The sequence below is a fragment of the Myotis myotis genome, unplaced genomic scaffold, assembly GCF_014108235.1.
Source record: "Myotis myotis isolate mMyoMyo1 unplaced genomic scaffold, mMyoMyo1.p scaffold_m19_p_6, whole genome shotgun sequence".
NCBI lineage: Eukaryota > Metazoa > Chordata > Mammalia > Chiroptera > Vespertilionidae > Myotis > Myotis myotis.
The window spans coordinates 913,633-929,110 of record NW_023416368.1 but is presented as its reverse complement, the minus strand read 5'-3'; the positions used below and the strand labels follow the sequence as shown (position 1 = coordinate 929,110).

Sequence of the window (15,478 nt, the reverse complement as noted above, 5' to 3'; positions counted from 1 at the left end):
CCAGGAACAAGGTAACAGTAACAGTAGCGGGGTCTGTGGCCTCCGCCCTGGCGCACTGGTTGTGCCATGAGGGGTCCGGAAAGAGGGGAAATACAAGTTAAGGTCAAAGTTGAAATTTGTCAGGGAAGATACTGGCTGAGGACATGACTGCCCACCATAAAGTGCTTTTTATTTTTATTTATTTTTATTTTTTAAATATATTTTTATTGATTTTAGCGAGGAAGGGAGAGGGAGAGAGAAATAGAAACATCAATATAAAGAGAATCATGGATCGGCTGCCTCCTGCACGCCCCCTACTGGGGATCGAGCCCACCCACAACCCTGGGCCTGTGCCCTTGACCGGAATAGAACCTGGGACCCTTTAGTCCACAGGCCAACGCTCTATCCAGTGAGCCACACCAGCCAGGGCTAAACTGTTTTTTAATTTAAACTGTGAATCTCAGACCGTCCTTTGTGGTGACTTTAGGTCTCTGAGTGTGCAAGGTTCACGCAGGCCTTCCCTGAGCTGTCAGGTTAGCAGTGGCCCCCTTCGTCCACAGAGCCAAGGAGTCAAAACAAGAAACCAGCCCGGCCGGCGGGGCTCCGTGGTTGAGCATTGGCTCATGAATGAGGAGTTCAGTTCCTGGTCAGGGCGTGTGCGCGGCTTGTGGGCTGCATCCCCAGTTGGGGGGTGGCCTGCAGGAGGCAGCTGATCAACGTCTCTCTCATCATTGATGTTTCTATCTCTCTCTCCCTCTCTCTTCCTCTCTGAAATCAATAAAAAAATATTTTTAAAAAAGAAACCAGTGTCCTAAGCAGGCAAGTCATAGGCCGCGGGGCGGACGGTGGGTGGGCCGCAGGGAAGGCGCCGCTGCTCCTGGTGCAGCTCCTCGCTGGGGGACGGGACTTCCCGAGTCAGAGCGGATGTTTGGACAGCATCGGGACGCAGTAAAAACCACCTACTCTCTCATCCTGAAGTGGGCGCTCTGCAGCGGGCCCCATGGGCGAGCCTGTCCAGGTGGCATTGCGCTGGGGCACAGGTGGCACACCCTCTCCCAAGGGGACGGCTCAGCTGTCTGGAGGCAGGCGGCACAGTGGAGTGGAGATTTGGGAGAGTGTGATATGGGAGAGGCCTGGCGGCTCACGCCCACCACTGTGTTCTGGGACGTTTATTCCCTGCTGTGTCCTGGGGGGCGCGCACCCCTGTGTCCGCACACAGGGGTGCTGTTGGTCAGTTCCCGGCTGTGTGAGCTGCGGCCCTAACTGGAGGCTGGGCTGACCTGAGCGGGAGCTCTGCTCCTTGATGCCTCCTGTCCTGAGCGGGCCATCTCCACGAGCCTGTGGTTCAGGAGGCCACCCTTGTCACCGGCGATGGCAGTGTGTGCTGGGTGAGCTGGGAGTAGAGGCTCACACTGCTGGGGGTCTCCTGGCAGCGGGAACGTGGCCGTGCCCCCAAGGTCCTGGGCACAGGCCCTATCCTCGGCCCTCGTGCCCCGCCCGGCCCCATGTCTGCTCCGTTCCATCCTTTCTGCTCCGAGTCCAGGGTCACCAGGGTCTGGCGGGGCAGCCGAGGTGCAGCTGCTTGGATGCCCAGGAAACCCAGCGGCTCTCAGAGGGGCGGTGAGCGGCGCCGTACATCCGCAACAATGGCTCCGCACAATGCGCAGGAAGCCTTTTCTCGGGCTCGCTTCTCACCAGCTGCATTTCCTGTCTCTAATCTGCTCCCCGCAGATGGCCCGGCGCAGGCCTCAGTGCAGCAGCCGCGCCCCCGAGCGCCCTCTCCGCTGGCTGTTCGTGTGATGGGCACCGCGTGGGCTGGGCGGTGTGCCCCAGGGAGATACGGTGCACAGTGGCTCCCCGGTCACTGCGCCCGGCTTGCAGGGACCCGAGTCAGGACCTGGAGGTCACGCGCTCCTTCTCCTCACCTGGCCTTGGGGCCAGTGCCATGCCCGGCCAGGGGGGCTGTCTCCACGGGGACAGGCTCCTTTCTCCGTCAGGAGCCTCCGAAAGTGAAGTGTGTGTGTAGCGCCACAGCCTTCCCCCTGTGCCCTCTCCTTCCCGACACGGCAGACTTCCCTCGGACTTGTGCTGCTCCCTGCTCCTCCTGGACCAGGGCCTGTGGGCACCCTCCCCCCTGCCCGAGCACCCGGGCCTTTGCCCAGACCAGTCTCTCCTGTCTGACACTTCTTTGCTCTGGGCACGCCCTGCCGTGTCCCTCTGTTAGCTGCCGACTCCTCAGGGCAGAGGTTTCTCCTCCCACCGTCCTGCCACCGAGAGGAGTGTGGAGAGGAGTGTGCTCGGGCAGGGGCCGCTCGCTTCTCTGAGAGCCCTGAGCAGGACGGCCGCTTGTTGGTTCTTGGTCCTGCTGGGAGGTGCTGGCGGCCGGACAGGTGCCCACGATGCTCCTGCTTCTTCAGCCCCGGCCACAGGGAACATGGTCCGGCCTCGTTCTGTTGGGAGTCTCCTCGCAGCTGCCCCGGGCTGGCCTGCACCGCCAGGCCCTCGGAACCTTTGTCCCTGGTGCCACGTTCCCCGCGGGGTCAGAGCCCGAGGCCTCCTCCCCGGTGGTCGCCTGGCACATGCTCCCGCGCGTCAGCAGAGAGCACTCCCAGCTCCCAGCACTGGCCCTGCCTCTGCAGTCAGCTCTCTGAGTCAGTCCTTGAGGTTCAAGAGGGAATGAGCTGCGTGGAGTCCAGTGCCAACTCTCTGAGCCCCGAGCCCCTGGGCGCAGGCCACAGCTGCTGGCTGATGCGGAGACGGAGACGGGAGCAGGTGGCCCTCACCTTCGCCCTCGCCCTCCCCAGGAGGTCACGGCAGAGAAGCCAGTGCTCTCTCAGGGCCACTGCAGGGAGCGGCTCTGTGACCTGGGGTCAGGTGCTTGGGGAGAGGGCGATGCTCCAGGAGAGACGCCAGCCTCCACGCAGGGCCTCTCACTCGGTGACGGACTCCCTGTGCGAGGCCAGGGCAGCACGATGATGGAAGATGGACAGCAGAGTGGCCAGGCACCAGCAAAGTGCGGGCTGGTGGAGCCCTGTGTGCACTTGCCCAGGCGTCGGCTTCTGCCATTGGTTGTGGGGGCACTGGCACCTCAGCATCAGAGTTGCGAATGGGGTTCTGGGGGGCTGCCACCCACATCTACCCACTTGTCACCACATCCCTGTCACGGGGCTGCTCAGGGTGTCTGAAGCTTATTTCTCCGAGTCCCAACCCCATCCACCCTGGGCTCTCTGCCCAAGCGCCCTCCCTCTGCCTTGCGTGGGTGCCGCCCCCCACCCCCTCCCCCCTCCCCCCTCCCCCCAGGCCGGTGGCTCCGCCTTCCTTAGGCAGAGGGAGCCAGGGCTGGACTGGGAAGGAGGCGGGGCATGTTCGGAGGCCGCCCAGCTCTGGTGGCCGTGGCCTCGCCGGGAGGAGTGGAACTGAGCAGGTCGGGACACACGACTGCTCCGGGAGCCCCTCCTCAGCACCCTGTGCCCACAGCCGATCCCGAGCTGCCAGACGGGTGCCATCAGTCCCGGGGCCCGGCCCCTGGGGAGGACCAGCAGCACAGGGCCGGGGCCTGCCAGGCTGCAGGGCTTCCTGCTGTCGGCTCCAGGCCGGGAGCTGGTCCGGCAGGAGTCTGCCTGCCTCCACAGCTCTGCCCCGCTGTCCCTCAGACCGGGCGGTGGGAGGGCAGTGCCAACGCCTGCCTCTGCGAGGGTCCAGGGAGGCGGGGCCACACAGCCTGTCCCAGGAAAGCAGCCACAGGAGCACGCATATGAGGAGGGAAGCTGTGTCCCAGTAAAACTTCTTTCACAGAGACGGGCGGGGGCAGGGCCCGTCCCGGCGGCCAGCGTGGCCGTCCATCGGCTCCTGGCCCGGCCTCCTGCCTGTGTTAGGACCTGGGGCAGTGCACAGGCCCTCGTCCTGGGCTATGAGGCCTCCGGGAGGTGATGCATGTGAAAGCCCATGCCCGCCCCGGGCCAGCACCGCCGCACCCGTGTCACCGGTACCCTCTCCAAGCCACAGGAGCACGGGGCTGCTTCCGTAACTGCCCTAATTCCCGGGGGTCGCCGGCTCCCAGGGCTGCAGCCAGGATGGCCAGGGGCTCACTGGGCTTGCCCGCTGGTCCCTGCCGCGTCCTTAGTGCCTGGGCCTCTGTGCCTGGCAGGAGCACGTGCTGCTGTGCACCTGGCACCCAGACCAGGCCTCGCCTGGGCTCCCCTCAGTGATTGGAGGCACCCCGACCAGCGACGACCTGCTGGGAACTGATCAGCTGGGTGGGTGATTCATGGCGGGTGGGATGGAATTGGAATTGCTGACGGTCATTTTCCTTCTCACGCCTCAAGGTCGGACGGGATGCTTCCCGTGGCCTCGCTGCTCGGGGGAGGCACACACATGGGAGGGGAGGGAGTTTGGAGGGAGCTCCTCCGAGGGGGCGGGGAGGCCAGTCAGCCTCCTCCTGGGGCCTTCCTTTGATTGGCAATTATTTCAGCCTCTGCTTTGCTGATTCTCTGCTTTTGTTTCCAGTGTTTAGATGTTAATTCTTTCAGAGAAATGTGTACTGACGCTTGGAGGCACTCAGGATCGGGGTCAGATGGTAAAAATAAAGACAGCTGCAGGCCACGTGGGCCTGGCGCCTCCGCTCCGCTCCAGGCAGCCCGAGCGGACCGGAGCACAGGCCGCCTGCCCCTCCTGCCTCTGGTCTCCCTCCTCCCCACACGCGCCCAAGCAGCCTTGTGGCAAGATGACGGAGCCCGAGGTCTCACCCCGCACCCTCGGCCTGTCCCGCCGTGTTGGCCAAGCCAGGCCCCTGGGGAGGGGCGGCCCTCGGTGGACGGGGCTCTGGTCTGGATCGGAGCCTGTGTTGCCATCGCAGCCGCCTGCCCTCAACAGGTTTGTTCCCTCGTCGGGAATGGGGGCAGGGCCCCTCCTCGGGTTCCTGTGTGTGACGTGTCCTGTGTGGCCCGGCATGCCTGCCCCGAGTGTGACTCGGCTCCTGCTTCTGCCGTCGCCTGAGTCCCGGGGGCGGGGGGCGGGGAGAGGGGCTCAGCAAAGTGCATCTGACGACGTGACCAGACCTCAGCTGCCGACGGGCCGGGCCTGCTGCCAAGGGCTTTCCCAGGACACTGCCAGACCCTCCCAGGTGCCTCGTGCTCAGGGTGTGGCTGGGATAGTCGGGGGGCCGAGGCCTGGCTGGAGGGACCGAAGGAGAGGCTGTGGGACAGGGTAGGAGGGCTGTGCCCTCAGATGCTCCGGGTTTGCGTACGTGCAAGTAAGGCTTTATGGTCCTCGTTCATACGGACGCATCTGCAGGCGTGTTGGTGTCGGCCCCCCGGAGACCCCTGTCCGTCCTATGGGATGCTTGTGGGAAGCGGCCCCATGTGAGGTCTGCCTGCGGGAAAGGCCTGTCAGGGTCGCCGAGGAGGCCTGCGCGGCCCAGAGTCCCTCTTGTTCTGCATTCGGGGTCTGGCAGTAGCTGCTGGATGTTGACGCCCGTGTTATGTTGACTGTGGGCAAGACTTAGTGTGTGGCTTGCGCTGGGCTCCCCGGAGGGCACTGTCCTCCCAGCAGGTCCTGCCGGGGCGATGCCAGACCTGAGGCCATCCACACCACAGGGTGAGCGTGATGGCTGCTGGTCCTGGCACCACCCGGACAGCAGGACTGCGGGGGGCGGGCTGGAGCTGGAGGAGGGGAGCAGGGACGGCGGGCTGTGGCCATGGGTGGGCCATGAGCGGGCGGCCTGCGGTGTCAGAGGAAGGCCATGGGATGCCTCCCGCTGCTGCGAGTTCGTGTCCTTCCATGTCCCTGGAAGTGGGCTCTTGGCGGGACGTTGTCTGAGAAGATGACATGAAAGCGGCGCCGGGGCCGGCACAGTGCGCAGCTCAGACACGGTCGAGCGGGCAAATGATCGATAAAGGTGCCAACTCCCCAGGAACTGAGCACTTCATTTTGAACTCCCAAAGGTCACAGAAATGCTAGCGACCCCAGGGTCACGTGAGGCTGGAGCTGGAGGTTTAATGTTTTATGAGTTTTCTTTTTACTTCACAAGAAAGGCTGAGGCGGCAGCACTGGGCGTGGAGGCGGCAGCACGGAGAGCTCCGCAAGGCCAGGTCCCCTCTCCTGCGGCTGTGGGGGGGGGGGGGTGCGGGGGGACACCCTTCAGCGGGCGTTTGGAAAAGCCCCCTCGCGCACTGTGCACTGGATTCCTGGGAACTTTGCTCTTGGGGAGGCCAGCCCCTGCGTGTGCCGCCTTGTCCTCCTCTGCAGTGTGGTCAGGACCCTGCCACCCCCATGGCCACACGCTGGCCTCTGCGTCCCATGGAGTTTACATACCAAGTGAGCCCTCTGGCCAGTGCCGCCGCGTCTCCAGGTCCCTGCGCTTGGTCTTAGTTCATGTGGTCTCTTGCACCCTTTTTCCCACATGGCCCTGCTCCGTCTGCCCTGCCCCGTGCCCTCCTGTAGGCCATTCTGAGGGCACCTGCCCCACGGTGCAGCCCTGTGCTGAGCCTCGCCCTGCTCTCTCCCAGCGGCAGCCCCCCATCACCGTCCCTCATCCGGGCCCCCCACTGCTCTCCTTAGTCATGGACTCTCCCTCGGAAGCCCTCAGAGGCAGGGCGGGGCAGAGGCCACGGGGCGGGGCTGGGAAGGACAGTGGCCATTAGGGAAAGAGTGCGAAACCAGACTCTGAAGGCACCACCCCCACGCCGAGAGGTTGAGGTCAGTCTGTGGGCGGTTGGGAGCATGAGAGGCTCTAAGCCAAGTGTCCATCCTTATCTGGAGTCTGAGGGGAAGGCCCGGCCATGGACCCAGGGAGGGTGCTGCGAGCACAGAGGGCAGGATGCTAAGAGCAGGGGTGACAGGAAGGGCAGGGCCCAGGGTCAGCGGAGCGGCCTCCTGAGCTGGCCTAGAGGACCTGTGGGACCCCGCGTTGGTGTCGGAGCTGAGGTAGGAGTTCGGGCCAGGCTGGGTCTGGGGCTCGATTCCCTGCAGCGTGGAGCCGCTCACCTGGCGCGATGCAGGCAGCGCTGCTCTGAGCTAGAGCCCCTTCAGGCCTCGGTTTCCCCCTTGTGTGTGGGGCGCCCGCCTGCTGGGATCGCCCTGGGTCCGCTGGGAGCAGAGGCTCCTGAGAGGCTCCGAGGAGCTGTTTGGGAGGAAGTGACACGGCTGCACGTGCGGCTCTGCTCTGAGCCTGAGTGACGTCGGGCTGGGGCTGGTGGGCCTGCGACTGGGGTGCTGCGCGGGCCCAGCCTCATCCTCCGCCCTTTGCCTTGTCTGTGCAGCGTCCGGGAGCTGGACAAGGTCAGGCAGCAGCTGCAGGAGGAGGTCCGCCAGGTCAGCGCCCAGCTGCTGGAGGAGAGGAAGAAGCGCGAGACGCAGGAGGCGCTGGCCCGCAGGCTGCAGAAGCGGGTCCTGCTGCTGACCAAGGTACGGCTGCGGGGGGCGGGCAGGCAGGCGGCGGTCACCGGTCAGGCCGGGCCTGCCCAGGTCAGCAGCACCCAGCCCAGCCCCACCTCAGCCACTTGTGTTTTGTCCCGGCACCCACGTCTGCCGGGATCTCCCCTACGCTCAGCGCACACGCCTCACGTGCCTCGGCCTCACGCCTCGCTCAGCCCTGCTCAGCGGCTCAGGCAGAGCGCCCCGGGGCCGCAGGCTGTGGCGGGGTCCTGATCGGCAGGAGGGCGCTGCATGCTGTCAGGAGCTCTCCAACCTGGAGTCCCTGTGGGCGGAGCCTGCCTTTGGACAGCTCTGTGGGCCCCAGTGCGTCCTGGGTTTTGGGGGCAGCCCTCTCCCCCTCCCTTCCACACTTGAGTTTGGAGCAAGGATTCGCCGTGTCCATTCTGCTGGGCCTATACGTCCTCGTCTGTTCTTTGCCTGAAGAGCTGTGGGCTCTGGCTTCACAGGAGGACCTCCCTGGAGAGTGCGTCTGAGTGTCTGTGTGGAGCTCATTAAAGATGCCGCCATCTTAGGGGACGGGGAAGGAGAAGCCCGAATCTGTCTCCAGGTGCTTCCCCCCCCCCCCCCCCCCCCGGCCAGGCCAGGCTGCGCGGCCGCGGCCCTCAGGAGGTGCAGTCTGGCAGGCAGCCGCTCTCGTCGTTTCTGATGGAGACTGCTCTCCTTGCCGCTGGCCTCCTGACGACGGAGCTCTCACAAAGCGAGCCAGGTGCCAGCATTCAGGCGTGTGGGGTCTCTGCCAGCCATCACCGTGCCCGGCCGTCCTCAGAGAAGCCGGCGTGTGGTCTTGGCGCCACGTGGCTGTCCAGGGCCCCCCCGCCTCACAGGCCCCAGGTGCTGCCTCGGAAGCCTGGGCTTGGTGGGCGGCCCCCCAGGGCAGACACTTCCCATGTCCTCCGGCTGCCTCCTGGCACGGAAGGGGCAAGGCCCTGGCCTGGTCAGCTGGCTCAGTCATGGGAGCTAACACTGAGGGCCTCGCGGACTCCTCTCCCTCCCCCATCTCTGTCGTGTCTGCCACGTCTGCTGGACATGAGGCGCCATGACAGGGTGTCAGGGCCCTGGTACAACTACAGTCCAGGAGGGCGGGCAGGCAGGAGAGACCAACACACACACACCCATGCACGCACACCACACACATGCACCCACATGCATGCATAGCCATACACATGCATATCCGCACACCACACACATGCACACCCACACACGCATGCATATCCGCACACATGCACGCGCACACATGCATACCGCGCACATGCGCGCACATGCATCCACATACATGCACACCCACACACATGCACGCGCACACATACATGCACACACATGCATACCCGCACACATGCATACCCGCACACATGCATACCCGCACACATGCATACCACACACATGTACACACACACGCACCCACATACATGCATACCCACACACACTTGCTAGCTATGATGGGACGCACAGGAGGAGTTTTCGGGAGCTGATGTTGGGTGGAGACCTGCGGGCTCCCTGTTTGTGAAGGAAGGCCTGGGGATTGTGGCCTTGTTGGTGGAGAGCTGACGAGAGGACAGGCAAGAAGGAGCTGCCGGTGCCGCTACCGTCAGACCAGGCGTGCGGACGCAGGAGAGGAGGTGACAGCTCCCCAGCTTCGCCAGGGCTGGCTCTCAGGCCGCTGGAGGAGCTGCCTGCTCCAGGGCTGGCCGGGGGCAGATGGGGTGAAGCTGCGTGATGCTGGGCGGTGGCAGGTCTGGACTTGACCTTCCGCGGGTGAGAGACGGAGGCTGAGCTGCGCCCTCCCCGCCCCCACCCCCCACCCCCCGAGTGGGAAGCACAGAGCGCTCCTGGGAGGACAGGGGAGGCTGCTCAGACCTAGTGCCGAGCGGCGCTCAGACCGCCGTCTGCTGTGCAGGGAAGGCCAACGTGTGGCCGCACCTGAGGGCGGTGCCTGCTGTTGGCGTCCGTGGCGGGTGTCTCGTTCCCCAGGCTGTCGGTTGTCGTTTGTTCACCTCAGGTGACTCGGTGCTAGTTGTACAGTCTGTCCAGTGCTGCTTGCCTGGTGCTGGGGCCTCTGGAGCTCTCGGCGCCTGTCCTCTGAGGGCCTCACGTGGCGTCAGCACTTTGCTGCCCCTCGCTGCCGGGGGCTGCACGAGGCCCTGCTTTTGTTCAGGGGACCTGGCCGCTGTGTCTCCTCACCTAAAGGCACAGGACACCTGCTGCTGTGGGGACTTGGGACAGAGATCGCTCTCCGCTGGCCCCCCCGGAGCCAGGGCTGGCTGGAGGCCGGCCACACTTCAGCCAGGGCGGCCAGAGCAGGACAGGCTCCTCAGGACCGCGCCTGCCAGGCACGGTCTGAGGGCCGCCGGTGGTCGCCTCGGGCCACTGCTTGCAGGGGCAGGCAGCTCAGGCTGCGCAGCTGCAGTGACATCTACCTGCGGGGCAGCTGGGCGCACGAGGCCGCACTGAGCATAGCTGGCTGCCGGCTGCTGGAGTTGCCAGCCAGCACCTGCACCAGCCCCGCAGCCACCGGGGCCTCAGGGCCTCCGCATCTCATAGTCAGCACACCACATAGTGGTCCCTTCAGCACCTTGGGAAGGGCCCTCTCCTGCTTGGAGGCTCCAGGCCAGTGGGTCAGCTCCAGGTCCAGACGCCCCACCATAGGTCAGCCCGCGGCGTCCGGAGGGCAGGCTGCACACCCTCGGGTGATGCTTCATGTCCCCACCCCACCCCAGGCCCCACCTGCCAGCCCCACGCTCTCTGCAGGGCTCCCCAGCCAGTCTCCGTGCCCCCCCAGCCAGTCTCCGGGCCCTGGCGTAGCCTCCACTCAGGCGTACTGACGCTGCTCTTACTGGCCGACTGCTCTCCCAGGTGCCCAGTCCAACCAGGAGGACACAGGAGGCTGCAGGGCCCTTCTCTCTCACCAGGTTCAGTCTTCCCTGCCCAGAGGGGCTCTGGTGTTGCCGGCAGGATGCAGGGTCTCCGCACAGCGCCGAGCGTGGACAGGCAGTGTCGGCCGTGCTCTGTCACTGTCCCCTCTGTGCTGCCTGTTCCAGGGCGTCACACAGGTGCCGCCCGCAGCCCGCGGCCTGTCAGACTGGCTTCCGCACTTAGTCACCTGCAGCCGAGGTTCCTCTGTGTCTCTTCATGGCGGCCGCTCATTTCTTCTTCTCGCTGCATAATGTCCCGCCGTCTGTGGGGCCAGCCTGCTGACCCTCGCCTGATGCAGGGCGTCTCAGTGGCTTCCCAGTCCTGGCAGTTCTGAGTCTGTACTCATGTGCTCAGGGCTTGAGGACATGGGTTCACCTTCCATGTCTGGGCCGCTTGGCCTGTCCCCAGCGCAGAGTGTTTCCCGCCAGCTCTCCCTGCACTGAGCTGCGCCCCGCCTGCGCCTGGGAGGTGGGCACAGGACAGGGGAGGCGGAGGTGAGGGCCAGGCAGAGGGTCTGGTTCCCACGCCTCCTCTGGTGCCACTCGCCGTCGGCCTGCATCGCACCGCCGGTGGCTGCGCGTCTCAGATTCTCCGGCTTCCCGTGGCTGCTGCTCTGAGCGTGGTGACTCAGACCGGGAGCCTGGATGGGGCGTCCGGGGGACTCGAGGGTCAGGTGAGGCGTCACCAAGCACAGGGACTCGGCGCAGGGAGAGGAGGTCGGCCCCTCCCGCGTGACCCTGCGCCCGGCGGCCTGGGCTCTGGCGCTGCGTCGCCCACAGGAGCCTCTTCCCTGGGAGAGAAGCGGCTCATGTCCACGCTGCTCGGGCAGAGACCAGAGATGCGTGCTCTCCTCGCACAGCCGTCCCTGGAGTCTGAGCTGCTAATCTTGTTAACAGGGCTCCTCACGGGTGCCTTCCTCTGCTCAAAGCTGTGGTCTTAGGTGGCACCGAGGAAACACGGAGGCGCTCCCTCCCTGCCCGTCTTCTGTGGCCGGCCCTCCATGTGGTGTCCAGCTCGCTCCATCTCAGAGCTCTTCGCTCCGAGATGGGGAGGGGGCACCACCGTGGCCTGAGGGCGGTGTGGAGATGGGGGGCGCTGGTGAGGTGGGAGGGGCGGGTGTGGGTGACCTGCTGTTCCTCCCCGCATCGCATGTGCGTTTCTGACGTGCTGCGTGGAAAGGCCGTCCCGCAGGGAGCTGTCAGCTCTCCTGGGACTGGTCCCGAGGCAGGGCCGCCTTCCTCAGTGCACCGTGTCCTGGTGTCCCAGACGGAGGGGCCAGCGCTGACCACAGGCTGCCCTCCCCAGGGCAGGGCTCTGACTGACTGGGAGAGGCTGAGGCACAGGGTGGAGCAGGCGTGGCGGGCGCAGCCCTGGGCGTCCTGCGGAGGCTGAGGGTCTGGCAGGCCTGGGAGGACGGCTGTGCCAGCCCATGTCCTTGCTGACGATTAAATCCCTCTCATCGTGTGGAGACCTGTTCTCTCTTAACTCAATTTCGAAGAAATCCAAATCTTTGAATAACCTTCATCCTGAGAGGAAAGGAAGTGGCTGCAGGTGAAAATTGATGGGTCACGCCAAAGACATGGCTCCCTGCCAGCTGCCTCTCCAGTGCGCAGCTAAAAATAGCCCACGCTCGCTGCCGCTGGGCCGCCTCCAGGCCACTCCCGCGCCTGCCTCCGCGATGCTGAGGGTGCCGGCCTCCTCTGCTGCTCCCGGCCTGGGGGGCACGGCCTGGGCGGCCTGCGGGGGGTCGGGTCAGCATTTTTGGTGCATTGGGCAGCTCTCTCCCCTGACCTCTGCCCACACCGGCTTCTCCTTGGGTGCGGCCCCACCGTGCAAGTGCTGGGCCCGAGGAGCTGGCAGGTCCCGGGGCCTGCATGCCCGTGGCGCGTGCCCCATTGGGCTGTGTGGTTTTCTTGCTCGCCTGGGCAGTGGTTCCCCTAACCGGGGGATTTGCCATCACGTGGCACCCGGCCAGCCTCTCAGGGCTTATCCAGTCTCCACACGCACCTGGGTTTTCAGTGGGAGATGCGCGCACTGGCTGCCCCGCCGCTCCGGCGCCTACTCTTCTGGGCCCGCTGCAGTGCGACGGCGTCTACCTCCTCACAGTCTATTCTCTAGGAAATGTGTGTCCGCTGCGGGCCTGGGTCCTGCGCAAGTAGCATCATGAGTAGCAGTGACTGCTGACCAACGTTCACCAGATTACTGTATTTTCGTTAATTTTTTTTCTCATAATCCCATTTACAAGTCCTTTTGAAAATTCTGGGTTAGGATTTGCAAAGGCCTGTTTCGGAAGAGGAGGCTGCGCTGGGTGGGGCCGTGTGTCAGGACAGCGTGAGACGGCGCTGCCTGTCTGTCACCGCCGTGCCCGGCAGTGGATGTCAGAGCGCATGCGTGTGGGTGAACACGGGTGTGTATGTGCGACGGCAAGTGCATGTAATGGTGTGTACATGTGAGTGCGGTTGTATACACACAAGTGTCTGCACATTTATGAGTGCATGTGCATGTGAGTGCACGTGTGTGCGTCTACATGTGTGCCTGTATGAGTACATGTGAGCGTGTTTTCAAAGCCGGTTGGTTTTTTTGCAGTTTAGCTGTTTTTCCCACAAGCCCCCACGGAACACTGGGTCTAGTAGACAAAGACCAGCCCTGGCCATTGAAATAGTGATTAACCAGCAAGGAAGCTGGGTCCGTGTTTACCGATGCAGTGTCTCCGGCTGGCGGGATTAAACACCATCCATCATCCCGTGGGCGGCAGCACAGGGAGTGCGGTTGCCGTCGGCTCTCCGTTGGTTAGCTTTGCCCCATACAAGGCCAGGCGGGGAGGCACTTCCTCCAGACCCGAGCCCCCCAGTGTGACCTTGGGATTAGGCGGCGGAGCCTTGTCCCCAGGCGTTTGCAGCATCGCTCAGGGCGACTGGTCGACGGTGTCCGTGCTGCCCGGACGCTCTGGCTGTGGGCAGGGCAAGGGCGATGTTGGGCCCCTTTCCGCAATTCTAACACTTGTTTTGCTGAAGGTCATTGCCAGCCTTTCCCTGTGTCTGGAGAGGGAGAGCGTAGAAATAACCTTGGCCTGCAGCCCTGGGGGCTTGGGGAGGGAGAGGTTGGCTGGGGCTATTGGTCCAGCCGGTGGGGCAGTGAAGGGAGCTCGAGGTGCCCGTAGGGCCCGCGGTGGAACCGGGCCCTCGCCCTGACAGCCTCCTCCTTCACCGAGTCCCGGAGTCTCATCTCCATCTGTCGAGTGGGTCCTGCAGGGTCGTCTCAGGCAGCAGACGTGACCCACCAGGCCCTGGCCCCGTAGATGCCTGGCCGCCCTGCCCTCTGTGCTGTGGGATCTGTGTGGTGGAGGTTGGCTCTGCCCTGGCCTGAGCGAGGCTTATAACATCGCTCCCTAGGCTCAGGGTTTGCTGGGAGGCCTGGACACGGGGTGGTGCTGGCGCTGCTATGCCAGCCCCCCACCAGGGACCTTGGCTCTGGAAGGGGTTCCCAAGCTGGTACTCAGGCGCCATCCCTGCACAGGGCCTGGTTTCTAGAAGCTGCCCCTTCCCGAGCTCTCTCCTTCTAGACTAGGAGGTGTGTGTGGGCAGCGGGCTCTGCAGTGCTGACCTCACGTGGTGCGCCTCTGCTCCGGAGGGTCTGGGCAGTGGGCGGAGCCCTGCACCCGGCGCCCACCCGTGGACCCTGTGTCCAAGTGGCCTGGGGCTTTCAGAGACAGGCTGTAGGCAGGGCCTGGGGTTTGGCATGGCGAGTGGCCAGGGCGGGTGGGGGTGCTGCCAGCTGGGGGCGCTGTCCCTTGGAGCCGCCTGCTGACAGCTGGCCCGCTCCGCCCTGTGCTGCAGGAGCCGGCGCCCAGTGTCCTTGTGAGGGCGTGTGGCACTCTGGGGGCGTGCTGGCCTCCCAGGACCCCGGAGAATGTTTGCATTTAATTTTCGTTGTGTCTGTCGGCGTTCCCCAAGCACCTGGAGCCGGCCTCTCGGGGGTCTGACTGAGGAGCGAGTGCGTCAGTTGACAAACGGCCCTGTCCTCTGCGGGAGTCAATCAGACCAAGTCACAGCCAGCGGCGCTCTCTGCCCCGGGCTCCTGCGGGCTCCTGGCTCTGAGAAAGGCCCTGCCGGCTCTAGGAGAGCCTCGGAGGCAGCCCCCACGCCGGGGCACTGATGGTCGCAGCACATCTCACGAGGTGTCTGTTCGAGCAGCTTGCTCACCCGCGAGCCCGGGGGGATGGCAGTCTGAGTGCCCAGGGCCAGCTGGTCTGGGGGCGTGGTGAGGGGACGCGTGGGGCGGGAGGGGCCTCTCCCTCTGCAGGAAGTGCCAGGGCTGAGCCCTCTTCCCATCGCCGTCAGCCGGGACTTGCTGGCCTGCGGTGGCAAGCATGGCTGGCCCGGACAGGCCTGTCCCCAGAGCCCGGGCCTGGGGGGCAGCGCAGACTGCACAGAGCAGGGTGAGGTGGGCGCCTCCGTGATCTGGCTCCGAGTCCCTCGGCCCCGGGTGACAGTGGCTCAGTCCAAGGGGCCTGGTTCCAGTTCTGGTTCTGCTTGCCACGGCCTTGGGGCACGCAGCTCTCCCCGTAAAGCTTCTGCTTCCTCCAGACCCAGGAGGATGGGGAGCAGGCCGCACGGGCTGATGCCCAGCGATGCCACTCCGTCCCCCTGGCACAGCGACTTCGGGAGCGAGCATGCCCTGTACGCAGGGGTGAGTGTTGGTGAGCCTTCCTGCCTGGCTCCTGTGTCACAGAAGCGGCGAGTAGGCGCACTGGGCCCTCCACACACGAGCGAGCTGTTGTGCCTTGGGCCCCGCAGGCCCCTCGCCCAGCCTGCTGCTGCCGGGCCGGTTGGCGCACCTCCACGTGGTCACCCAGGCCTCACGCCAGGCTCTGCAGGGACCTGGGCTTGTGAGTCCGCAGCACCATTCCTAGTGCGTTTTCGGCATCTCCTCCTTGCAGCTCAGGCCCAGGTGGCTTCTGTTTGGTGTCTCAGCCCTCACGTGGTCCAAGCTGAAACCCTGCAATGGCTGGGGCCAGAGTGCGACACTCAAATCTGTCCCCATTGTCACTGCCTTGTGCATCCGGCTCTGGGATGCTCTGCGGAGAAAGAGGGGGTGGCACCTCCTCGGGGTGGGGGGCAGGCTGAGTGAGCGCCGTGAGCCAACAGAAGCACCT

General features: G+C 64.9%; 1 protein-coding gene across 9 annotated transcripts in view; it reads left to right on the top strand.

Annotated features, from left to right (window-relative positions):
* Positions 1 to 15,478, top strand: part of MAD1L1 (mitotic arrest deficient 1 like 1) — a 145,283-nt gene that overhangs the window by 68,520 nt on the left and 61,285 nt on the right. For 7 of the 9 annotated variants that reach the window (XM_036311949.1, XM_036311948.1, XM_036311952.1 and 4 more), the window contains one exon: positions 7,239 to 7,383. The exons of 1 other annotated variant lie outside the window; for it this stretch is intronic. In XM_036311949.1, coding sequence (XP_036167842.1) covers positions 7,239 to 7,383 — 145 coding nt within the window. Of the gene's footprint in view, positions 1 to 4,677; positions 4,852 to 7,238; positions 7,384 to 15,478 lie in introns of those variants that run through there. One more of the 9 variants, XM_036311954.1, reaches the window with a different exon arrangement.